The 27934-nt window shown below is 41.3% G+C and overlaps 1 protein-coding gene across 1 annotated transcript in view; it reads left to right on the forward strand.

The window, feature by feature from the left end:
• The first annotated feature begins 3823 nt into the window (after positions 1-3823).
• The window catches only part of LOC138958448 (collagen alpha-2(IV) chain-like), a 52683-nt gene continuing 28572 nt past the window's right edge, over positions 3824-27934 (forward strand). The window contains exons 1-4 of the mRNA XM_070329603.1: positions 3824-4127; positions 14834-14871; positions 22389-22436; positions 27555-27689. Coding sequence (XP_070185704.1) covers positions 4064-4127; positions 14834-14871; positions 22389-22436; positions 27555-27689 — 285 coding nt within the window. The 5' untranslated portion in view covers positions 3824-4063. The remainder of the gene's footprint in view (positions 4128-14833; positions 14872-22388; positions 22437-27554; positions 27690-27934) is intronic.

Here is a 27934-nt window from a genome sequence, read left to right on the forward strand (position 1 = left end):
GAGTGGTGTTTCTTGTCAAATGAGGTGAATGAGCAGATGCAGTGAACAGCAATGAATGTCTTGTAAATAGATGTGAACGTTCGTCTTGCACCTTATATTCTGAGCGTTTTTCTTTTTGTGTGTAATGCAGTGAACACCAAGAACTGTCGTTTAGCTGTGAACATTTGTCTCGCATAGCTTCTTCAATCTATTTTTTTTCTTTTTCTTATTTTCTTTTTGCATCGTTCTTTCTGTCTTTATTTTTGTGTCTGTCTGTCTGTCTGTCTGTCTGTCTTGTCTTTTATTGTCGCTCCGTTTTTTTTAACTTTTTTATTTCTTGACTTCACAGAGGGTTCATAAACTACGCACCACTGGCAGCTTATAGCTCTTTAAGAAAAGTTATTGAACGATGAATTGGGTGAAATGGGCAATTATGTGCAACGACGCATGATGTAGATTTCAACCCTGCTGCAATAAGAGCAAACATTTCTTGATTGTTTAGATCAAATTTTACCTACAGTATCAGATATAGTAGCCTGGTTTCGTCACAGCTGACTGCTGTAACAAGAATGTTGTTCGCAAATCTAGTCGTGGGATTCGGGAACTTTTGGTGTAAGAGCTGCCATAACTATGTTTATTCATTCATGCGCACGGCACTTCGTGACGCCAGTCTCTTCTTTGCTTCCCATGGCCATCGCAAAGAACGCACTGTCAATGCAAGCTATACGTTCAAATAAACATTTGCAATGAACTTTTATCGCATTAGAAATCAACGTCCAAAGCCATGTACGATCTAGGTATGTAAGTCCCCATGGGGGTATTTTTTTTTTTAAACAGAATGTTTAGTATTCTCAGAACGTTGCGCACGCAGTACTCTATTTGTTTATTAGAAGCTATTAAAACAGTATCTAATACAGATTTGTCATTTTGTGAGTGTGTGTGTGTGTACGTGTGTCACTGTGTGTGTGTGTGTGTGTGTGTGTGTGTGTGTGTGTGTGCGTGCGTGTGTGATGACGACGATGATGATGATAATGATGATGATGATGATAACAACGACAACCAGCATTTTCTCATCGAGGAGTCTTCAGCCAACTATTGCAGTAAAAATATTCACACGTTTTCCCGACACTACATCATCCCATGAAGGGTCCAGTGTTCTTATGAACTTATCAAAACAATCAGTCAATCGAAAGTAATATTATGGCAGTTAATTTTACATTCAAAAAGCTTTTTGTGAAGCAGAGAGACTCTTGTTTAAACCAAAGATTGCAATCAGAAATCAGGGGTCAGACCGACCCACAGCGAAGAGCTCTTGTGTCTAGAGCTATAATTATTTGGTAGTAATCACTTGTATTTTGCCTCGTGTGTCAAATCTGTAGCTAGTTCCACAGGAGCTTGTATCAAAGCAGTAATAGTACATGGAGGATAAAGTAGAAGATTCAAGCTCCTGTGGCTAGTTCTAGCACGAAGCAGGATACCGCTGTTTCTAATGACGGATAGAGACTGATAACTAAAGTACCGGATTATACTGCGGAAACAGGTTGTTGTTGCTCAAGTATCTTGTGCGACTATAAAAAAAATCATCCTCCCTGATTAGTTGCACAATAAAAATGCCGCTTGTGCACAATACTGTGAGCAGCGTGCGTCAGGACATGTATACAAGTACTGTACTACAAACAAACACACACATGCAGAAACACAGAAAGAGACTCAGAAGCAGTCAGTCAGTCAGATAGGCAGACGCACAGACACACAGACAGACACACATATATATCCACACAGACACAGACCGACCGACCGACAAGCAGACACATAGTCTGAGACACACAGATATACTGACACACAGTTGAAGCCCCCCCCCCACACACACACCCATACAAACACACACACACACATACTCGAACACACACACACACACACCACACACACACACACACACACACACACTCAGAGAGAGAGAGAGAGAGAGAGAGAGAGAGAGAGAGAGAGAGAGAGAGAGAGAGAGAAAGAGAGAGATTGAGAGAGAGAGACACACACGGCACACACACAGACAGACAGACAGACAGACAGACACACACACACACACACACACACACACACACACACACACACACACACACGCACGCACACACACACACACACACACACACACACAATCAAGCGAAACAGAAAGTGACCCGCGCGAGCAATCTAATTTCCACGCCTGCTATTAGCCTACTGTCGCGGCTGTGTTTGATCGGTAATGCGTCAGTGTATAGGGTCTATCTGAAAGTTTACTCAGTGATTAAGGTGTACGTCCAATACAAATTAAAAAGGACTGATTTCAACGCTTATGTTACAAGAAGACGCGCAATATGCAAGGAATAAAAGACATAGACTACATGACTGTGGTCGACTGTTCTTCTTCTGCGTTCATAGGCTGCAATGCTCAAGGCGGGCAGTGTGTCCGTGGTTGGTTCTATGACTGTAAGAAGTTGCTGTACTTGGCATTTCTTATCTACCCGTCCTCATCACGCGCTCTTTTCACTGAACTGCTGCAGAAAATGAAATCCTGAACTACCATTGTGCTCGCGATTTTGAGAGAAGAAGAAGATGAAAAAAATCCCAAGTGAACTTTTTGGTCAGTTGTGAACCTCTTTGCTATACGTCCCCTGAACATAAAACACGAGTTATGGCATAAAGAGATTTATCAGTCAAAATTTGTCCTAGCCGCTTTCAAACGAAGTGATATCAGTCGTTCTATTCTGTCTTCCAGCCAGGGTTGCTAGCAAAACCTTCTTTTAATTTGGGACGCTGAATTTAAATAATAACAGCTTTGTTAAACAGCAACTGAAATAGAAAGGAAGACTCGAGAGACCAGTGTTTGCAATTATTATATTTAGTCAAGTTTTGACTAAATATTTTAACATCGAGGGGGAATCGAAACGAGGGTATGGTGTATGTGCGTCTGTCTGTGTGTGTGTGTGTGTAGAGCGATTCAGACTAAACTACTGGACCGATCTTTATGAAATTTGACATGAGAGTTCCTGGGTATGAAATCCCCGAACGTTTTTTTCATTTTTTTGATAAATGTCTTTGATGACGTCATATCCGGCTTTTCGTGAAAGTTGAGGCGGCACTGTCACGCCCTCATTTTTCAACCAAATTGGTTGAAATTTTGGTCAAGTAATCTTCGACGAAGCCCGGGGTTCGGTATTGCATTTCAGCTTGGTGGCTTAAAAATTAATTAATGACTTTGGTCATTAAAAATCTGAAAATTGTAAAAAAAATAAAAAATTTATAAAACGATCCAAATTTACGTTTATCTTATTCTCCATCATTTGCTGATTCCAAAAACATATAAATATGTTATATTCGGATTAAAAACAAGCTCTGAAAATTAAATATATAAAAATTATTATCAAATTTTTTTTTTCGAAATCGTTTTAAAAACACTTTCATCTTATTCCTTGTCGGTTCCTGATTCCAAAAACATATAGATATGATATGTTTGGATTAAAAACACGCTCAGAAAGTTAAAACGAAGAGAGGTACAGAAAAGCGTGCTATGCAGCATAGCGTAACCACTACCCCGCTCTTCTTGTCAATTTCACTGCCTATGCCGTGAGCGGTGGACCACGAGTATACGGTCTTGCTGCGTTGCATTGCGTTCAGTTTCATTCTGTGAGTTCGACAGCTACTTGACTAAATATTGTATTTTCGCCTTACGCGACTTGTTAATACTAAGTTATGTTAGGTATGGGGTGCTGACCTTCTTAAAACGACAAACGAGAAAAAACCATTAATCTTATTTTTTTATTTTTTGCCAGTGACGCAGTGTTTGAACCATTCCGCCAACGCATGCCTAGAACAGTTTGTGGTGGGAGGTACCGAGCAGAGCCAAGGCCGACAACTTGTTGAGCAGTTCAGGTGAAACAGCAGACGACACTTTAGTTGCCAGGCCGGTGGGGACACGACAAACGGGATATGAAGTCCATGCACTCAGGGAGAGAAGGGCAGTAAAAGCTGCGGCGGAGGAATGAAAGAAGGAAGCAGAGGAAGGAAGAATGGGAAAGTGAAAAGAGGAAGAGAAAAGTGATTAACGATGGAGTCTCGGATTCTGTATTTTTTGGTGGCGTTGTGGGTGTGGCCTTGTCTTCAACTCGCAGGTACGTTTCGATTTCAATAGTTTATGATTTTTATTGTAGGCCTATTGATGATGATGTTGATTGGGATGGTCAACGTGAACGTAAGCGATACCTAATGATAATCTCCCACAAACAAGGAAACTGATAAAAGTTATTAATGCTTGTATTTTATTTCTTACGAGGAAACTTTTTTTGAATTTTAATGTCCAATGTAAAGCGCCATAAGACTGTTATTTCGCAGTGAACAGCGCTATAAAAGAATGTTTTATTATTATTATTAAATTATTAAAAGCTACCCAACCTCGCTATCAAAACGCCTAACCAAAACAAGTTGGGCAAAACATTTCAAATGGCCGCTCTCACAGAACAAATGAATATGTATTTAACTCGCACGCACGCACGCACGCACGCACGAACGAAATCACACACACGCACGCACGCAAACACACACACGCATGTTTGAACGCACGCTCGCACGCACGCTCGCACGCTCACGAACACACACACAAACACACACACACAAATGGAAAACGGGTAATACAAACTAGCGGATGAAGAAAACTCTATCACGTCACCTTTACCCAAAGACATAGGCTTATTCCGACTTGGTATGCTTATAACGTAAAATTACAATGCCATGAAGACTTGCATTGAAATCTCAAGTGTGTATACATTTAACATTTGAAATAGGACGCTCACTTGATTGCAATAATGCGTCAAATGTTTAAATAGACGTCTACCTCTTGATTTTTGTGTGGACAAATCTATGTAATATAATATCGCGGGGGTTCACGTGTGAGATGTTTAGAAATGCTGTTGACTAAACAAAATGTCTAGTTTTCAGCACACAAACATTATTTCTATTATGAAAAAGTTATACAATAAACTTGAAAATAAGCCGTTTAACGCCATTTTCACATTGTTTTATATCAGCACTACAGTGTGTACTTAATCGCCAGTTTTGAATTGCAGGAAAGTAGCTGAGCAGTAGGCATTTTCATCGTCATATCTAGCTATATCATCTTAAGCTATGACCGTATTTTGCCTGCTATGTCGTATTACTCTCAGTTGAAAATGTATTTCTTCTTGTGTCTATTGAAATTAATTCAAATGCGGTGTTCATGGGTACGAACAAAATTACTTTGGGTTGTTACATTTATGATGCCTCTGCAAAGAACTAACAGCAGGCCACATGGCCCAGTATTGATGAGACAGCATTTTTGTCTGACGTTTCTTTCGTAGTGTCTGTCGTGACAAACTGCCAGACCCATGCACTCATCCCTGGTTATAGACAATGGTTATGAAGCTACTACGTATAATATACCGATGTCACTGAAGTGACGACTGAATTGTCCACTTAAGAGTACGTTATACATTCTCTGTATGCGCGACTTCATATTTTTCAGGAAGTATTCTTGCGTTGGCGCAATACACTTACATAAAAATTGAGCAGTCTGCTTTCAAGATTTATGTTTGTTAAACCTTTCACATTCCAGCAAAAGAAAAAGAATGAAAAAAGGAGACTTGGACGCAAGAATATAATCACAGTTTACTTCCTGACTCGAAAAGAAAGTAGACATCAGTTTATGAAGCCGAATTTGATTGTACACAATCTGACACACGTGGGCTGTAAAAGATCCTGGCTGCTTGTTTGGCGGGAGCTTACGTAAGCAATCCTCAGATCATATAAACAGTTTGATTTTTTTTCTTAAACCATCACTCCAGATCTCACTCGTAGGCGTTAGTTGCGAACGTTTAGAGATGTTCTCACTGCCTCAAGAAATCACGTTTAGTTTACTTGATAAATACTTTAAATCTGGGCAGAGTTTTAGCTCAAATGATTGTGCCTTCCAAACGGTTGATGTTGCCGCGGAGTGAATCGGCTCAGTTTGTCTGGACGACGTAATGCAGCAGTTCCGTTTCACTACACGTATCGTAATAACTTGCCACTACTGTCCAAAGGGAAGGTATTCTTTTGAGGTAAATATCCATGGCTAAAGAATAAAAAAATAAAAAAAAATAAAAAAAACCAATGTTCTGTCTGAAATATTTATTTAGACGGATTTGAATCAAAGAAGGGGTCCCTCCCGAAACACACCTAAACGTTTTTATGAGACTCAGAATGACGTAAATCACGATGAAAGTCAAGGGTGACAGAAACTTGTGTAACACGGTGATTCTTTGGTACACGAACGCAGTCATCCGTCGAATTATGCGAATCTACCGCATAGCTTAGCACAGTCCACAATCCAAAAAAGAAGGTTCCCTTTCTATGTTAATCTCAAAACTAAAAAGAAAAAACTAAAAAAGAAAAAAGAAAAGAAAGGCAAAGCAAAGAAAAAAAAGACATCGTTGCTGTTTTCTTGGCCAGAATGGCAAGTACATAAACATACATAAAGTTGTAGATGGTCTCTCTCGCAAGTGTCTGTACATAGTGGAAAATACTCTCTCTTAGGAATCGAGCAAGAGGCCAAAGCTGTGTTGTATCAGTCAACTAAGGTCTAATCTTACGCAAAGTAGGCCAGAGCGGTGGTCTTTCAGCGGCGGAGGCGACCTTTGCCAGTCGCAACATTGTGGACAATCGCATCGCCCCCGTCTCCGTTTGTTCGCCACTGTCTGTGAAATCTTTTGCAAGGAATCTTACACACGATTGTACCGGTGGTAAGACTGTAGACAACTGTAGCGACTTCAGTCTATTTTACTGACAAAGATGGTGAATCCCCTTTGAAGAATAGTATTGAGGAAGTTACTCTTGGGTACTTGACGTCATGAGTCCCAAATGAAAACGCAGTTAGAGATTGAGAACAGGCATTTGTAAGCTGGATTGCAGTGTTTGAACGTGTGAATCCAAGCCTGGAAAAACTACGTGATGGGTGTTTTCTATTCAGTATTTCTCCAAAACCACAGTGTGTAGGGAAACGCAGTTAAGATGTACATATAGCTTTACGTCCTAGAAGGATTTTGTTACGACTCCATTACCTAATAGGAACAATGACTCTGGCCCTTCCGTCCGAGGGTAGAACATGCTCACTTTGCAGGCGACTTTAGTAACTGATGCGCTAAGAAATTAAGATTTATTGCAATTAAAAACAAGAGTTCACACGAACTCTAAGGAGTCTGATTAGTCTGGGAAGGAAATAGACAAGCACTTTTACGACCAAAATATTTGAAGAGATGGGCCTTTGCATGAAGTTTACTGAACTTCAAGCATGGTTAACCAATAAACGCTGAATAGACCAACAACGTTAAAAGGCTATCTCTTACTGCGACTTTTAGGTCAATGAATTCAAAATAGTAAAAGAGATAAATGCGTCATGGCAAGTCTCGTATCTGATGGGCATACGTTTTAAGCAAACCCCGGTTAAAAAGGGAACACAACCCTTTTATAACAGAGGGGAGAATTCCCATTGCACTGGATAACAGCAGCTTTGCTGTGAAGACAATGGATTGTTTGATCTATTACATCCATCGAATACGTTTTGATCCTGGATCTTTCAAATCACGGTAACGACAGTGATGATTAAATTGACCATGGTGATTGACAGATTAAGATTGTGTTCATTCCCGTAGCACGGTTCGACGTTAATTGAATATAAGTGCTTAATGGGCATAATTTACACAAGAGAAGGTTTTGTTTTTTGTTTTTTTAAGAGCAAATATCCGCCGACCAAAAATTCGCTGAGCTAATGCAAATTTCGTTTCACAAGAGGGTGCTGACAGGAAGGCCGTGGCAAGTATTTCAAAGTGCAGAAAAATATCCTTCGTAAAACAAAAACGGTGACGGGCGACCTCTATTGGTAATTCATAACACACCCACAGTAAAACAGAGTTCTACATTTTATGCCATTTGACTGACAATAAACCCCAAAACTAGGGCGCGTGTTTAACGGTGACAACTACTGTCATCACCGTACCGTTGTGAAAGGATCCACGTGTCACAAAGTCCGCCAGACGACGAATTCCATTTTTTATTTTTTTTTATTTTTTATTTTATTAATTGTGACTTTCCTTTTGTTTGTTATAATCCTGTTATGATGATGTACTTTGTGATGTGCCGTTTAGTCATTTCATACTCTCTGCAAATGCAGGCTTTCTTTTGATTTGAATTCAGTTTTGTCACTCCAACTACTCACTTTCATTTTGCTAATTATTTTCTCATGAGTTATTTTGCTATCCGAGAAAGGTAAAAAATTACTTCAAAGAAAAAGCTTAATACGTATTTCAACAAATCTAATGACCAGCGTAAACTTAATGAATTAAGACGAATTCTGTTTTGAGTCACAGAAAATGCGTCCCCATCACACCCTTTCGCACCTCAGTCTGTCCGCAGCAACACTTCTTTCCCCCTCTCTTTTCCCTTCTCTGACAGTAGTGTAGTCAAGAATTGTAGTGCACAGGTTTCTCTTTCTTTTCATTGCTGAGCATCAGAACAAAAGCAGGAGGGGAGGTTCGTGGTCGAGGAAGAGGATCGTTTTGTTTGATTAGTTTGCTTGTGGAGGTTAAAAGCACAGTCCTTCCGGCGTAAACAAATTAACTCTTCGTCTCAGATCTGGGTAGCCTTTTACATGGGATAAGACCATCCCTATACATGGGCACATACCCCAAAAAGGAACACCCCGCTGCTTCTCTGTAGAGCGGGAAATTGTTCATGAAATACTTTCTTAACGGACAATAGTGGCAATCAATCTTGTCAATTCATTCACAAAAAACACTCCTCACTAGAAGCAGTCACGATGTTGATTTTTGATGTGTCCAAGATGAAAAAAAACCTGGATATAATTATCTGAGATGGTGATCTGAGTCGCTCACAGGTAAAGGACTGTGCCTATACATTTCCCTCTTTAAATTCCATTATGCATATGATGTTATGAAATAAAACACTACATCTTATAGGTATGGGACAAATGTGCTGTTTTACATTGTGAAAGAACTTTGCTGTCTGAATAGGCCGTACTGTTCCTTTGTGAATCAATTTTATGCATGAGATAAGTACTTTTGTACGTTTACAAGTAACACATATTCCAAGAGTGAGTTAATTACTGGTTTTAGTGGTCCGGCCCCTGAGTGGTACTCTTGAGACTGGTTACAAAAAAGCGGATGCTTATAATTCTTAATCAACAAACGTTTAACCCTTTAACTAACCCCGAGAAGATGTTTCATGACAAATAAAGCTTTCACTTGTAAAAATAAAGGTTGTCCGTGAGAAAAAACAGAGTTTAAACCGAAGCTTACATGCGTTGTTTGGCTTCCCAGAAGAAAATATCGTGAGTGGTGTTCTGAGTTGATGCAATATCGCAGTAACCTTTAATTTTTGTAAAAATTAATCTAATAGAAATGATTAATCTTCAACACTGGTTTCGAGACTGCTGAAGCATTGACACTGAATGATGCCGATAGCGTATCTGAAATATGATGCATAATTATGGGATTTATTCTCAAGGGAACGACGAGACCGACAAAAAAGAGCTGTTTAAGATTGCAGTCAAATGTCCAATAAAATCTGCCCACTCAAAAAATTCTGTATTATTTCTACTCATTGTTTAGCAGGAACTGTCGTTGTAGCAGGTAAGAAATGTTGAAGAAAAAAAGTAACAGGTTTGAGCGTAATGAATAATAAGGTGATTGCTAAGAGCAGTCACGATGTAAGCCTACTAATGTGTGCAAAAGAAAAGTGACTAACAGTGAGGTGTTTATATCAGTAGACAATCATGGACTAATTCGTGATGCTTCCCAAACTGCTTCACACTTCTTTTACATTTTGGCATGAGCTCCCTACAGGTAGCTCATAACCTTTCAAGCGTTTGCTCATTCTGAGTATCATGAATCATTGATCACAAAATCCTCCTGGAAAAATTGTTGACTGAAGAGGGGTTCAGGATAGCATGGTAATACACTGATACGCAACAGACTTTGTACTCAGCGGAGACCTCTACCTGTCTACGTTCTCAGCATTGAATGGTATCCTGGCGTAAGGTTCCAGTTAGTGTCTGTTATGGCAAGGTTGTGTGACTCCGCCTGTCGGAACATACGGTATTTCCCCATCGGAACCTTGCTGACGCATTGATTTATTCTTTCGTCTTTTGTCAGCATCCTCATCTTGTTTTCAGTGTACAAAGGCCGGAATCGAAAGGGTTTACGGTGCTCTGAAGAGTTATTGTGAATTATTTTGAGGAATCTTTTATAGAGATTGCGAAGGGAATGCAAGTTGGTCATAGTTGGGAAACAGGATAGCGTTGGAGAGAGGCGGGAAACTGAGGAAGCGGAAAAGGAAGAGGAAGAAGTGACGCTGTGGAAGACCAAGGCGAATCTGGAATATGAAAGAGCTGTTAAAGCGAATAATGATCTGCAATAATTTTTTTTTAAACATATTTTTATTTCTATGATCTGCAATATTGTGTACACGGACTCTGGACATTAATGTGCGAGACCCATTTATTACATATTTATGTTAAAGGCTGTCTTTGGCTGATTTGTTGTGCTTTGTTGCACACAACTACATGCTGCTTTGGGCATGATATAATATGGGACTTTTCCTCCAAGACCGCTTAAAATAAACCGAAGTTGAAAAACAAGCCTTCCGTAGCTTTTCGTAATTGTAACGTAAGTGGAAGCTGTCAGTAAAGCGCGAATACCCCCCCTTCCCCCTTTGCAAGCAAATTTTCTAAAAAATAACACACAAAGAGAATTTATCAGCGGTATGTTATGACGTGCCTGTAATAACTAATAGGACACACACGTCCCACATGGCTACAAGCAACGGAACCAGTTATCACGGCAGAAGCCCTGACACAATCGCGTGCCAAGGGGAGGTAACATTTGGCCACACTGACATTTAGCTCCCTTGCCCAAAACATTGAGTACATATCTCGCCCCATTAAGAACCAAGCAGTCTGTGCTGCGTAACTGAATTGTATGGTTTTGTCAAAATGGTAGAAACTAGTACACTTCTGTGGACAAAACATTTTATTCTCGCAGTATGAATATGATGTTTTTCTCTCTAAACGTTGGGATTGGGAAGTAGGAGATATTCTCTGAACAAAAACAATTGTTGAATGGGAGAAAAACTAAAATATTAAGAAAGAAAAGGAAAAGGAGAACGAAACAAGAGCACATTTTTTGTTATCAACAAGGAATAAGAGGAATAAATAAATAAAGATAGAAAAGCAGACTTCAATGCCAAAAATGAAAGGTCTCGCTTACTTTGCCTGTCTATCTTTAGCTCAGACATACACTCAGTGCGACATTACTATTCAAGGGTGATATGTAGGTTAATGCACTGCTGATTTGTTTCTTGCCCTGCATAATGTCACCTCAAATCAGAATTTGATGAAATCAACACTCACGCTTCAGTGAACGGGGAAGAAAAGGATGCATGTTAAAGTAAGTACAGAGACCTAGTAAACATACACAGCATTTGCAAAATAACAAACGCCATGTTCTCTTGCTGTCGAAAGAGATCCTATCAGTTTAAAAAGGTCGTAGGTTAAGAGCGGTCATACTTGAAATTCAGCATTTTTGTGTCAGCGGCCTGACGGATGGAAACTGTTTTGAATTTAATTTAGAAAATGTTAATGTGTTCGTGCGTGCCTAGTTTTCTACACCCGGCAAACATATAATTGTGTCTATGATGTGCAATTTATATATGACTTGTAAAATCTGTGTTGTTTGCTAAGGTACAAAGGTCATACATAGTCAGGGTGCTGAATGCATGATAACACGAGAAACATAGATTTAACACTGTAAAAACTACGAGTAGCACGTTCTTGAAGAGCAAAGAAACGACAGATTACACAAAACCATCATTGTTAACAACAATACTGCTCTAAACAGACATGGATGATATATGCCACTTGTCAACGAGTACACTAAGACATTATCCCTCCTTCTGTTCTTTTCTTCTCTCCTCGTCTTTAATTTCTTCTTTCCCAACACAGATGAGAAGATTAGGCTCTCGTCAGGTAATGTAAGAGACGGCATGCAGATGTCATAGCCCATTCCCCTCCCACACACACACACCCTTCCCCCCACTCACCACATTTACCAATGTGGTCGAAGCCGGTAATTTCCGCGCATATGTAAATTCCGCGCTTGTAAAATACATGTATGCTCCGCGCAATATCGGGTTGTAACTTCCGCGCACGAATTACTGGTTCGGCTCATACAACTTGCGCGCGTACTCACAGTCCCTACGGTTTGCCGGCCATGCTGTGACTTCCCCCCTCTTGTACCTTTGCTGCAGTCTCTGTGACTGTGATACCAGACACCCGAAATTTCTGTAATTTCTGTTATATAATAAGTGAACAAAATATTCTTATACGCATGGTTTAAGTCTTCATTCGTTTTTATCGACTTGTCTGTGTAATAAAGACGTGTTCAATATATAGATATACAAGTGTCAGTTTTCATGGATATACAAGTGTCAGTTGTTAATGTCTCAATGTCTCACATTTGACCGAGCAAAGACACGCGCGCTAGTTTCACATCACATTTTGCTAAAACACGCGCGCATCTTACATATACACCACGCGCGGGAGTTTCACATGCGCGGAAGCTTCAAAATTGGGAAAGTGCGCGGAGTGTTCGTTGCCCTCAACCGCCCGGGCAGAACTTCAACGTCTCCCACACTGTTGCTGGATTCATGCCAACCTTGGTCCGAAGAGTGACGAGTGCAAAAAGCTGGATTGCATGTTATGCACAATTTATTTCACAACTTCTCGTCGCACTAGGCGCCCTGGCCTTACTGAACTTAATCCATTGTTTGAAACAATATTTGTTTTTCTTTTCTTTGATTAGTGTCTGGGTGTTGTTCTATAATTCAGTTGTTGAAATGAGCTGCACGGAGAGGTGTGATACGATAACAGATAAGGGCGTAATTGATACAAAGGCTCATAAACATGCCTTTCGTAGATAGATTCAGTACACAATTTGCTTGGAAGATCTGCTGAAAGCGGGTGACACTTTAGTTTCGATCTTGCAAGGGGTTTCTTATTTTGAGCCAGTTTTAATGACAGTTAAGTGCTGACAAAAAAAAACGTATGTCTAGTGCCCGCCTGATAGTGTTTACTCATTGTTGTATTAGTCATTTTGCAGACTGGAATGATGACTAAGTGTTAAGGCATGACATTCGATCTCCCTGACGGCATGACAATTATAAATCTCTCCTCCCCCTACCCCCTCCAGGCAACCAGAGTCACAATCATCAATCAGGTATTCATTTAATTTGCTGATACTCTCTTCCGGTGTCATTTTGTCTCTGGACACAATGAAGTCCGCCTTTTCGCAGATCGTGTTACTGATCCGTCGTGATCCCTGCATGCTGCATACTGTGCAAGGTATAACGTTCTTTTTGGGACCAGACCTCGCTTTTCTGGATGAGCGCCTTACTCCTTCTAAACTGTTTGCTTGAACTGTTCAGCCATTTCTAAACGGGAACACAGGCAATTTTCCCCGTCAAGATTGTCAAAACAAGCCTTTAACACTCGTTTGTTTTCCTTCGTGTGGATCTGGTCAATGGTTGTATTAATCCACCGTAGCCTGTCCACTTGATCTCTCCGCTGTACTTCAAGTCTTTCCTCAAAGCGCAGCGGATGTGGTTGGGCACCCGGTGGAAGGGCTTATCATGCTTTGCAATTTACAAAAGATGATTAACTTTTTTATGACTGTTAAGCAGCACCTGTCTAAATTCTAGTGGTTTGTTTTCGGTAAACGAGAACAATGCAAGTGTACAGCTTTTGAAGAAGAAAATAATCAGATAATTATTTATTAGTGAGTATTTCTACGCACATACCCTCCCAGAGGGAGGCTCATGGCGTTTACAATATGCCGTGTGGGATGGAATTTTTTTACACAATATATCACGCATTCACATCGGCCAGTAAATCTCAAGCGTGTTAGGCGAGTATATACTTTTCACGGCCTATTATTCCAAGTCACACGGGTATTTTGTATATATGTCTATACAATTTTGCCAGGAAAGACCCTTTTGTCAATCGTGAGATCTTTAACGTGCACACCCCAATGTAGTGTACACGGGACCTCGATTTTTCGTCTCATCCGAAAGACTAGCACTTGAACCCACCACCTAGGTTAGGAATGGGGGGAGAAAATAGCGGCCCGACCCAGGGTCGAACACGCAACCTCTCGATTCCGAGCGCAAGTGCGTTACCACTCGGCCACCCAGACCCTGATAAGACGTATTGCAGCTAAGGCTAATGGCATAATATGGCTCTTAGTAGGCCAATATGTTTATAATTGCTCACCTTATTAATCACCACAGTGTAGATTAGTACTCATCTGTTGATGTTGACAGCTTGTCCGGAAAGAATTAACTTCGTTCAAAAAAATGAAATCAAAATAATCCGCAAAACATAAGTTGAATCTGTCTTCGGGTAATGCATATGATGGACACACAAAGTTTGAGCAGTATGGTAGGACTAACGACGTTTTTTCTCGAAAAATGTGTCTAAATTGTGATGGACATGCCGAGCTCGGACCTAAATCAAATTGTATTGGCTGTTTGGTTTGCCCTAAAATAGGTGTTTTAAATTAAGTTTCTTTATTTATTGTGTTGACTGCTTTTTATGTTTGTTGGGTATGTTTGGGTGTGCATTTGGGTGTGCGTGATATGAGTGGATGCATTTGTAACCGCAAGATCGCGATGAACTTACCAACCTTAGGTAATAGAATATTCTGTATTCTGAAAATGTTCTTCTCTTACTTTGTTTCAGATGCTCAGTCGTGGCCCACAGTTCTCTACAGACCTGAGGTAAGATTTTTATCCGGAGTATCTTTGTTTGTGTGTCATTTAATGTACGCTCATGTTTATTTGCTGTTCAAGATAAGCACACGTTGCACAGTTGTTGTTTTTTCCCTCTCCTTTACTCAAGTTCCTCCGCAAATAATTTTCTCGTCGACCTTGTTTTGCTTCTCGTGTTTCAAAATACGATTCAACAAGAAATGGAGCGAAAGTATGCGTCTTGGATGATGCTTGACACAATGATGCCCTCTTTGACTCACATGCGAAGCAAAAGTGAGTCTATGTACTCACCCGAGTCGTCCGTCCGTCCGTCCGTCCGGACGTCCGTCCGGACGTCCGTCCGTCCGGAAAACTTTAACGTTGGATATTTCTTGGACACTATTCAGTCTATCAGTACCAAATTTGGCAAGATGGTGTATGATGACAAGGCCCCAAAAATCATACATAGCATCTTGACCTTGCTTCAAGGTCAAGGTCGCAGGGGCCATAAATGTTGCCTAAAAAACAGCTATTTTTCACATTTTTCACATTTTCTCTGAAGTTTTTGAGATTCAATACCTCACCTATATATGATATATAGGGCAAAGTAAGCCCCATCTTTTGATACCAGTTTGGTTTACCTTGCTTCAAGGTCAAGGTCACAGGAGCTCTTCAAAGTTGGATTGTATACATATTTTGAAGTGACCTTGACCCTGAACTATGGAAGATAACTGTTTCAAACTTAAAAATTATGTGGGGCACATGTTATGCTTTCATCATGAGACACATTTGGTCACATATGATCAAGGTCAAGGTCACTTTGACCCTTATGAAATGTGACCAAAATAAGGTAGTGAACCACTAAAAGTGACCATATCTCACGGTAGAAAGAGCCAATAAGCACCATTGTACTTCCTATGTCTTGAATTAACAGCTTTGTGTTGCATGACCTTGGCCTTGGGTCAAGGTCACATGTATTTTGGTAGAAAAAATGTGTAAAGCATGTGAGTCGTATGGGCTTTGCCCTTCTTGTTTTGGATATAAATCCGTAGGTTCGTGCCCCTGAAAAACGGTATGTTATACTGCTCTGGGGGATCATTGTCTTTTTTCTCCCGCGTACCATCGATCAAAGGGAGGAAACACGTCAGATAAAAAAATGTTCTTAGGGCTCGAATACGCAGAGTATGCTCTTTTAAGAAAATAAAAACAAGCACAAAAGTGATAATCTGTCAGAAATGCAGTTGAAAGAACAAAAGTCATTTACAGTATATATACTCGTATATATAACACTAGATGAATACCCGCTTCGCCGGGTACGGCTTCGCCGGGAAGAAGTCGAGCCGAATACCCGGCTGCGCCGGGGACCCGGCTTTGCCGGGTGTACGCCGGCTTTGCCGGCGCACCGCACGAAGGAAGGGAGATAAACGCGCAAAACACTGGAGAAGAGTAATACCCGGCTTCGCCGGGACAGTGACCTTCTAAAAATAGTATAACGGGAATATGGATTGAGCGTTGTCGACAGTGACCTTCTAAAAATAGAAACGGGAATATGGATTGACGCCACACGAAGGAAGGGAGATAAACGCTGAAAACACTGGAGAAGATAAGGAAGAGTTACTGGGAATGGATCCAGAGAAAAACCAAAATCGGTTCAGCGCTGCGCGCTGAGAGCACGTGTTGAAATATCTCATCGACCAGGTTGTGTCCGGGGTGTACCTGAATATGGCCACCAAATTTGAAACAGATCCATCGAGAACCTTGGCCGTGCATCGCGAACACACAGACAGACACACACACACACAGACACACACACACACACACACACACACACACACACAGACACAAGTCGTATGTATATATATAGATGCACAGCCGAATGCAAAGGTTTGCTGTCACGTGGAGAAAGAAACCGGTTTTTGCAGTTGAAGACATCTTTGCCGAGTGCACTTGGCGAAGGGCCCAATGTACTTTCATGCCAAGATCAGTCATCCTGACTTTTTCTGTTGAAACTTAAAAGTCGCCCTCTTTTGTTGTCGCAATCTCTGAAATCCTGTTTCTGTTAAAGTCTATCCATGTCCTTTTCGCCGTTGTCTCTGTTTACGTGTCTCTGTAATTTTGTCTGTCTCCTTCTCTCAATCTCTGTCTGTCTGTCTATCTATATATATATCTATTTATCTATGTATCTATCAATCTGGCTATCTGGCTTTCTGTCTGTCTGTCTGTCTGTCTCTGTGTCTGTCTGTCTGTCTCTGTCTCTCTGTCTCCGGCTGTCTGTCTGTCTCTGTCTGTCTGTCTGTCTGTCTGTCTGTCTGTCTGTCTGTCTGTCTGTCTCTCTCTCTCTCTCCCTCTCTCTCTCTCTCTCTCTCTCTCTCTCTCTCTCTCTCTCTCTCTCCTATTCATGTGTTCTTGTCTTCCAATTTGCAACATATTTCTGTACATCATTATTTTGTTTATACTCGCATACTCGTACTGTATGATGAGATTTTCTTTCCAACAGTCCTAAACTAAAGTACAACCCTTTGTTTTAAACAAAAGGGAAAACGTTTTTCAAGAGAGAATGTTTCTTCTAATGCTTTCCTCAGATAAAACTTTTCCAGCAGAAACTCAGATCCTACCTATATGTTAGCTTAATTTGGAAGTACTTATATGGTCTGAGATTTTAAGTTTCTGAACAGAGAAAGGGCGTTTGCAGCTAATTAGCAAGACCAATGAATAAAGCCTTTAAGAAAATACTTCACATTCAATGCACATGCTGAGGAAACTGAGAACATGGAAAATAGTTGCCAAAGCTGACTCATTCATTACACTACACTTAGGTCCGTACAATGTAACGAGGGCGACGTTTGAACTCAGACGCGACATCCGTCGAGATTAGAACAGGTGTGAAGCGGGTGGTGGCACAGTCGGGGGAAGGGGTGGAGGGTAAATTCTGTCTGGACAAATGTCACCCCATCTTAGCCGAGTGACTCAAACGGGTAGAAGTCGTTGTGTAGGCTGATACCCGCTTGAAAAAATCTGCTCAAACACACCAGGTCAGTGGAGGGTACTTTGGTGGAATTTTTAAACCTCAGGCGATTTTTTGGTCGGGGTTAAAGTTTGTTTGGGTTTTAATTAGTCAATGAAATGTCCGGTGAAATGAGTTTTGACTGTGTGCTGTTGTATTTAAATGCGCCGGGTGACACAGACACAACAGAATGCGGATGACACCGCCACTGAGCAAACACAGACAGCTGGGGGCGCAAGCCTTTCCTGACCACACAAGATGTTAGATGTGCAGTTTCAAACAAGTGAGCACACAAGCACGGACGTTTGATCGTATCATGTTTACACCCAGTTAAGGGCAGAATATACCTGCGCAGTTTCAGCGGCACAGACGACGCACTGCATATTATTGATGCTGCGATAGGGATTATGACGAGTACTTGGCCTGTTTTCCTTTCACGCAACGTGTAGCGTGCTGGGATAATCTGCAGTGCGTCGTCTGTCCTGCTGAAGTTACATTGGTGAGCGCCATGCCTTAGGAGTACGAGGAGGAGAAGAAAAAGAGGAGGAGAGATGATGAAGATGATGTAACTTTATTTTACAAGGATAGAGATGTAAAGCTACTCCTTTTCTTACAACCTGTCCTTACATCTTATACAATATTCTAATAAATAAAAAAACAAGTAGAAAAAGCAGACAGATAAGCACACAAACGAACACACAAGCAAACAAACAACACAATGAAAAAATAGCCAAGTAAACAAAAAGAAAACAAGTCGCGTAAGGCGAAATTACTACATTTAGTCAAGCTGTGGAACTCACAGAATGAAACTGAACGTAGTCCGCCGCTAGTGCAAAAGGCAGTGAAAGTGACGAGCCTGTTTGGCGTGGTAGCGGTTGCGCTGTGCTTCATAGCGCGCTTTACTGTACCTCTCTTCGTTTTAACTTTCTGAGCGTGTTTTTAATCCAAACATATCATATCTATATGTTTTTGGAATCAGGAACCGACAAGGAATAAGATGAAAGTGTTTTTAAATTGATTTCGAAAATTTAATTTTGATCATAATTTTTATATTTTTAATTTTCAAAGCTTGTTAGAGAAAATGTAAGTTTTACGCCCTCACGGCAAAGCCATTAGGGGCATGTTACACGGGAAAACCCGGCTTTGTATGAAAATAAAAAATAAAAATGCAGGGGGGGGGGGGGGGGGGGGGGGGCTTGTTTTTAATCCAAATATAACATATGTATATGTTTTTGGAATCAGGAAATGATGAAGAATAAGATGAACCTAAATTTGGATCGTTTTATAATTTTATTTTTTTTTACAATTTTCAGATTTTTAATGACCAAAGTCATGAATTAATTTTTAAGCCACCAAGCTGAAATGCAATACCGAAGTCCGGCCTTCGTCGAAGATTGCTTGGCCAAAATTTCAATCAATTTGATTGAAAAATGAGGGTGTGACAGTGCCGCCTCAACTTTTACAAAAAGCCGGATATGACGTCATCAAAGACATTTATCGAAAAAATGAAAAAAAGTCTGGGGATATCATTCCCAGGAACTCTCATGTAAAATTTCATAAAGATCGGTCCAGTAGTTTAGTCTGAATCGCTCTACACACACACACACGCACAGACAGACAGACAGACACACACACACACACATACACCACGACCCTCGTCTCGATTCCCCCTCTACGTTAAAACATTTAGTCAAAACTTGACTAAATGTAAAAAGAAAAAAGTAATAAGCGAACAAACATACAAATTGAAAATGAAAGAACAATCAGCAAGCAAGCATAACATGCAAAATATTGATTCAGGTAATACATATAAAGTGACCCACGGAGAGAGAGCGAGAGAGAAAGAGAGAGAGAGAGAGAGAGAGAGAGAGAGAGAGAGAGAGAGAGAGAGAGAGAGAGAGAGAGAGAGAGAGAGAGACCAGACCAGACCAGACCTGACCTGACCTGACCTGACCAGACCAGACCAGACCAGACAGACAGACAGACAGACAGACAGACAGACAGACAGGGGGAGGTACACAGGCCAACATCTCGTTAGACCCGTGTTTAACTCATTTTGGGCGGATACCGAGATAGCACATGTTGCGTTTATTTCACTTATCAACACATTCTAACTTAAACAAGCACACCTTTGTAATTACCTGACTAAGTTTCGTGTTATTACATGTCCGAGTAAAGATGCTATGTGGCTGTTTGTGATACCACCACTTAGTGCATGGTTTTTTTTTAGCAGTAGGCCAGCAAGGTAGTGATGCAAGGTGTGTAAGGATATTGCAAGACGACCAGTCATCCACCCCCAGTTTTAATGACCCCTCTCCCCTTCACCAGTCTCTCAAGTTGTGTCCCATTATTGCATTTATTGTTCTTTTTTTTGTATTTTGTTCAAATTCATGTAACCCAAAGGGTTTCTAAATACAGTTTACCTTACCTTGTCTTGCAACCTCAATCCTTATTTTTTTTCTAAACAAGTAACTGTGCCAACACAGACCATCGCGTGTAAACATGCTGCGCAACTGTTTAGCATCGTGTTTTTCTTTCTTGCCTGCAGCTTCCCCCCCCCTTCCTCCTCCCCCCCCCCACCTCTCTCTTTTCTTTTTGCTTTGCCAATGTCGATTAATTGCCGTGCAGACATCGACTTCACCTGTAAATCCTCACAATCACCTGGGAAAGGTGGGAGGCCACAGGTATTTCCCGTTTTGGGTCTTTTGGCCTGAGTCAGGATTCACTTACGTGATCAAACACCACAGGCAGCTAAAGTCTGTAATAAGAAGAGCACTGCATTCTTCGGGTCTGGCTTGATCCGTGTTATTTTGTTTGACACTTGTGTGTGCAATTCGGGCCATGATAGAGAGAAAGAGAGAGAGAGAGAGAGAGACAGAGAGACAGAGAGACAGAGAGACAGAGAGACAGAGAGACAGGGACAGGTAGACAGAGAGAGGCAGAGCTACACAAACAGACATACACAGAGACACAGAGAGATAGAGAGAGAGACGGCCAGTCAGCCAACCAGACAGACAGACAGACAAACACACAGGCAGAAAGACAGACGGACAGAACGGACAGACAGACAGACTGACAGAGACAGACTAGATGCAGAGAAAGGGACGGAAGATGGAGGGATATCTCCCCCCCCCAAAAAAAAAGGCCTGCCCACGGTTTACCAAAAACCCTTGCAAAAGATAAGCATCCAAGGGAACGTTCGTTCAAAAAAGCCTCCAAAGTTTAAGACTGTTTATCAACGACGAACACCGAATTCTTCTAAATTAGATTGAGGTGTGATGTGGGAAACGTAATTACAGCAAAGTGTATCAGTGCACTTTCTAATGATCATAAACATGAACCATTTTTATGGCTCAAACATGCTCGCAGTCACTTGTCGGGGCGTGGGATCTTCCTTTGTTATGCAGGAAGAAAGCAAAGCAACAATGAATCGTGTTACAAACGTTTTTGTGTGTGATCAATTTTCTTTGTTAAAGGCACACTCAGCTTCACGTAAACCATCAGTTTCTGGTCACAGACACTGTCAGGCGTTCACACAAAGTACAAAATTAATACCCTTTCGTTTAAACACTCACCGCTTGAGAACATACTAGGTGCTCTCCGTCAAGAGCGAGCATTTTTCAAAGAATTTATTCTTGCGTGGCCAGCCGGATTTACAATAAGACAAATCAGACGCCTCGTTTTGGCGCTAGACCTAACTTTTAAAATCTAGATCATAAATTGACAGCTTGTTACACAAACATTCTTCCATCATAAAAGAATTCTTTTTTCATCAAGACAAGATCAGTACAATTCGAAGTTTTGAAAGTTTGAAAAAAGGGAGCCCGAAAGCAGTTCACGCAAGGTCGAGTTTGCCCAAGCAGACGCATTTTCTGCATAGCGCTTGCTTCTTTGAAGCCAACCCCCGCTGATAAGTTCGTGTGACCCGCAGCCGTTTGTTGCGTTTTAGATTTAGAGGTACACAATAACGTGCAATTGCAGATACAGCGAGTCGCATTGAAATCACAAACTGACGACTAAATTGTGAAAAACAGGAAAGTGGATCACACGGGTTTACGATGGCTCAGGTGTTAGATAAACCACGAAAACTGGTGTGTGGTTTACGCGAGCTAAATAGGCATTCAAACGAACTGTGTCATTGAATGCTATTAAATGCTATTGCAAGTGTGTTCCATAATGTTAGAACTGCTTTTTTCATGAGAAGATTTAAATCGTTCTGTAAACCAATTGAGGCAGACTGGATATTTAAGTCACACACACATCATTGCAGACATAGCTTTTTGTTTCGAAAGGGAAGAAAGTCAAAGTGTTACGTAGCTGATCATAATTTTACCAATTTCAACTCGCTGCATTAACAACAAAAAGGTTGAAAAAGCAACCACAGTGACGTTTTGTGTGTGTTGCATTTCGCTATTGGGTGTCCTGTATACGCCATCCAGGTAGTACCAAACCGAGCATCAATGTTAAACAACAACCGTAGTAGTTGTATCTCCGGTTATCTTATCGTCTACCTTCTCCTAACGTCTGTACTTTTGATTTGCAGGGGCAGTGCAACAGGGGGTGCTCCTGTCTCGACCTCAGAGGACGTCCGGTAAGTACACATGTGACGTCAGTAAATAGTATCACCGCGTACAGAAATGTCCCGAGTTGTTGGGAAACGCTACCTGTCAGGGTCATTCGGAATCTTTAGCTAGTTGAGGGCATAGCTTAATGTAACCAAGATCGTGCGAACAGTTAGAGTGATGTTATTAAAGTAGATGTGATTAAACACCAGTGTAAACGCAGTCCTTTGTATTATCAGTTTCTGAACTACAGGGTGACTCCAAAAAAAGAGTACCCAAACAAAACGTCATAAATTGAACAAAAATAAAGCAATCTTCATAAAATTTATTTACACACACAAGTAGCCTCTGCATGATTTGCACAGAAAATGTTAGCGGTCTAGCTTGTCTTTCAGGAAAGTTATGCTCATTCTACAGAACATGCTCCAAATGGCCTCCGCGCCGCTGCAGGCAAACTTGAACTCGTCGGGCAAAGTTATCAATCACCCGCACACACTCCTGTTGCGAGATTCCGCGAATGGTTGTTGTGATGGCTCTCTTGCGTCTTCTGGGATTGTCTGTGGGTTGTTCCTGTAGACGTTGTCTTTCAGGAACCCCCAAAGATAGAAATCTGGGGGATTTAAATCCGGGGGAGGCCATTTGGAGCATGTTCTGTAGAATGAGCATAACTTTCATGAAAGACAAGCTTGAACGCTAAAATTTTCTGTGCAAATCATGCAGAGGCTACTTGTGTGTGTAAATAAATTTTATGAAGATTGCTTTATTTTTGTTCAATTTATGACGTTTTGTTTGGGTACTCTTTATTTTGGGTCACCCTGTATTACAACAAGTGTCATGCAAACAATGAATGATCCAGAAACCACCCTGAACCCAGTCCATCAGATTAGTGTGTGGAGAATAACCGATGTCCAAATTCACTCCAAAATTGAGGCTAATCAGTAAAAAAAAACTTAATCTGGTCATACTGAGCGGTGAAATGATGCATTCCTCAGACATGGTAAACTAGAGTCAGTGACACAACAAACATGTCAAACAATGCCCTTTCTTCATCTTTTTCCGCTCCAGTGGACAGGCGGATGAGCTAAAACGTCTTTACAGACAAGCTACAAATTGCTTCATGTTGTACTGGTCACAGTTGTCATGCCCGTTATTCCCGACAACGGAACCTGGGTCAGTAATAGCAGGGACCTATAGGTCTATGGTAATAGGCATACATGTCAGTGAGGGCTAGACAGTGTTCCACCAGCTCGTTGACCCCTTCTGTGGATACACATCGGGGTGTTAATTCCTACTGACACCGACTGGCGTGTCGTTCGCCTGTACGGACTGATGACGACCCGAAGGTGCAAACAGACGTGGTTGTACTACTTACGAAAGGTAAGTAAAGTGCCAGGCACCGGGTAGGAACAGACAGACTATAAGGCGCGACTGAAGAAAAGGTGTGAGTGTGACAAAGTCACTTCCGTGAGTTGATTTTGGCCTTAAAACTGAAGCAGAAGGCACACTCCTTCTCTTGAAAACAGTTCTGCGCACTACCTCAGATCTGCCCAGGATTTTACATTGGATAAGGCCATTTCGCCACCAAGACACATACCACCACTCAACATCCTGACTGTGTCCTGTAGACCGGCACGGTTGGCCTAGTGGTAAGGCGTCCGCCCCGTGATCGGGAGGTCGTGGGTTCGAACCCCGGCCGGGTCATACCTAAGACTTTAAAATTGGCAATCTAGTGGCTGCTCCGCCTGGCGTCTGGCATTATGGGGTTAGTGCTAGGACTGGTTGGTCCGGTGTCAGAATAATGTGACTGGGTGAGACATGAAGCCTGTGCTGCGACTTCTGTCTTGTGTGTGGCGCACGTTATATGTCAAAGCAGCACCGACCTGATGTAGATAGCTTTATAGCAGCCACATTATAGTATATAGTATGACGTCTTAATACAGTTGTAACAAACAAAATGAAAAATGTAATCCGAAGTAAAAATTTCGTACGAAATTCTTACTTCGAGTACACTTTTCCTACGAGAAAAGAACTCCACAAGGTACGAAAAAATCACTCCCTCCACGAAATTTGGACTCCCCAAATGTTGACTTCCAATAAAAAATCTCGTACGCATAAATGGGATGCGGGCGAAGGGATAATGCTTATATGTGATCTCGCGCAAACAAATGTCGCGCAAACAAATGTCGCGCTACCCTCTCTCCACCCCTTCCACCACCAAAGGGGAGTAAAAGTTGCGTACACCTGGCGTGGGCAGTAAATTGCTCGTGTTATGGTGGAATAATTTATTCGTTATTTATTCGTCAAGGGAGTAACATTTTTGACCCAAATGTTAACTCGGAACACACCTGCCGTTGGAAGTTATTTTCTCGTGTTATGGGGAGTAGTGGTCGATGTAGACGGTTTCGACTGTACAAGATTTATTTGTGTCTAAAACTCATCAGGCTGATGGTAAACGTTACACAAGGAAAAGAAAAGCCTCACGTCTGTACTTAACGAGTAATCCAGCAGTGAGGTTTAAAAAAGATGGTGGTCAAAGATTATGGCGGCAAGGAACAGCTTCTGGTACTCTATTCCTCGAATGAAAGAGTAAACCCCAGCCTTTCTGTCAGAATGGCACCCAAAATAACAGGTAAACAAGTCGCGTAAGGCGAAATTACTAGTAAGTCAAGCTGTCGAAGTCACAGAATGAAACTGAACGCACTGCATTTTTTCACCAAGACAAGACAGCTTCGTTAACCCCCGCGAGAAGGACATCGCTCACTTTTCACGTGCAAAATGAAGTAAAATTGACAACGCAGAATAGCGCGGTAGCGTATTGCGCTAAGTAGGAAAGCACGCTTTTCTGTATTCTTTTTTTCTTTCTGAGCTTGTTTTGAATACATTATATCATATCTATATGTTTTCGGAATCAGGAAAAGATAAAGAATAAGATGAAATTATTTTTGGATACATTTCTTAAATGTTAATCATAGTAATAATTAACCTATTTTTGTTAATTGTGATAACATTTTAGGAGTAAACATGACATATGTATATATTTTTAGATTAAGAATTTGATGAAGAATACGATGCAATCAATTTTAAATCTATTTGAGAAAAATCGGTTTTAACGACAATTTTAATGAGCAAACTCATTAATTAATTGTTAAGCTTCCGAGCTGCAATGCAATCCCATAGTCCGGACTTTGTCAAAGATTCCTTTGAAAAAAATTCCAACCAATTCGGTTGAAAAATGAGAGCATGACAGTGCGACCTCAACTTTCACCAAAAGCCGGATATGACCTCATCAAAGACATTTATCCAAAAATGATAAAAGCATCTGGGGGTATTATAGTTTTCAACTCTCATATAAAGTTTCATGAAGATCGGTCTAGTAGTTTTCTCGGAATCACTTTTTACACACACACACACACACACACACACACACACACACACACACACACACACACACACACACACACACACACATACACCACTACCCTCATCTCGATTCCCAGTCAATGTTAAAACATTACTAAATGTAAAAAATGCTTGTTACACCCCCTCATGTGGAGGCTACGAAAGTTGAAACAACCCTCGTAGACGGCTTTGGAGTGGTAGAGTAGTATACCGGCACGAAAAATATCTCCAGTATTTTATCCATAAGAGCGGACCAGAACATTTCTTTATCAATAACATCGAGAAATAGAGAGTTTGTGAAGACAGAGTGACAAACAGGCAATGACACTACAAAGCAATGGATACCATGCACTTTGTTCCGCCAAGCTCTGATTTCTAGATTATACAGAACGACGCCTGTTATATCCTTCCTACACGCTGCGAACAGTTTCCCAACCAGCTATGGATTATATTCTTACCAAGTACTTCTAAATAAAATGGACAGAAGAATATCATTTATCAATAAAGAGTTATTCCGAGGTTACGACCGCTTCTGTTCGGGCTTCTTGGAGCATGTAATTTTGTTTCCTTCGCTTCGCATGAAGTCCTTTTTGTTGTTGTATAAACAGCAGTTGTCCGTGTATCCCCTGTGATGTATGTGAAATGTGAAACAAGTACTTTGCGTGTTGTCTACCTGCTTCTACCTGTGTCGGCTACATTTCTGACACCTGTAATGCGAGTCTGCGTCCACACTTAAGCATTTGTCATTCTCGTCTGCCTTTCTCATTAGAATGCCCCTGGCGGCCTTGCCTTGAGGGCGTAAATCTTATAAAAAAATAAATAAAAATCTCATTAGATTTGAGTAAGAATGAATGTAAACACAGGTAGGGAAACATGAAACATCTCTCTCATGACGAGATGTTTCTTGTTTAAAACCGCCTTCCCCTTCCCCTCACCCCACCAACCTTTTATTTGAAATGGACGATTTATAGTTTAAATGAATTATCTTTGATAGGTGCGACGAGGACATCGTAATGAAAAACGGTCAGTCCTTGTCAGTGCGTTAGCTTCATGCATGAGTACATGTATGTGTGTGTGTGTGCGGTGTGTGTGTGTGTGTGTGTGCGTGTGTGTGTGTGTGTGTGTGTCTGTCCGTCTGTCTGTCTGTCTGTCTGGTAGTGTCTAGTCTATCTGTCTGTCGGCCTGTGTCTTTCTCTGTTTACACCCCCGGTATAGGGGTGTGTATAGGATTCGGTCGATATGTTTGTTACACCCCCGGTATAGGGGTGTGTTTAGGTTTCGCTCGATGTGTTTGTTTGGGTGTTCAGTGTTTGTGTGTTTGTGTTCGCATATAGATCTCAAGAATGAACGGACCGATCGTCACCAAACTTGGTGAACAGGTTCTATACATTCCTGAGACGGTCCTTACAAAAATTGGGACCAGTCAAACACACGGTTAGGGAGTTATTGGTGGATTAAGATTCTACAAGGACTTATAGAGGGACATATTAATGGTCAAAGGGAAATAACCTTCTCAGTTGGTGGCAGTGAGAATGGTAAGGACGGGGGTGTTTTTCCTACCTCGGAGGAATTTCTTGTTTCTTCTGGTTTGTCTGTGTCTTTCCTTTGTATACGCTTCACATGTCTGTCCGTCTGACTGTCTGTCTTTCTCTGTGTGTATACGCTTCACATGTCTGTCCGTCTGACTGTCTGTCTTTCTCTGTGTGTGTACGCTTTATAATCTAATTGTTTGTCTCTGTATCTTCCAGGGTCCGTATGGCCCAAAGGGCGAGGTTGGTATGATGGGAAGACAGGGCCTACCCGGGGTGGAAGGAGCGCCGGGTATTCGCGGCCTGAAAGGGGAATCTGGCTTCCCGGGGGAACCGGGAGAGAGGGGAGAAGCCGTAAGTATTCAGCATAGTAACTTTTTTTCTCGTTCTTTTTAGGTTGAATTTATTGTCAATGTTGTGCATGGGTTTCTGACACAATAGTTTTCTGAAGGATAATGATGATTGCGGAGGTGGTGCCTGAGTTTTCTGTGCGCGCGCGCGTGCGTGTGTGTTGGTGTTAGTGTTAGTGTTAGTGTTAGTGTGTGTGCGTGTGTGTGTGTGTGTGTGTGTGTGTGTTTGTGTGTGAGCGCGGATGCACA

Source organism: Littorina saxatilis, linkage group LG2 (assembly GCF_037325665.1).
Source record: "Littorina saxatilis isolate snail1 linkage group LG2, US_GU_Lsax_2.0, whole genome shotgun sequence".
Classification (NCBI taxonomy): Eukaryota; Metazoa; Mollusca; class Gastropoda; order Littorinimorpha; family Littorinidae; genus Littorina; species Littorina saxatilis.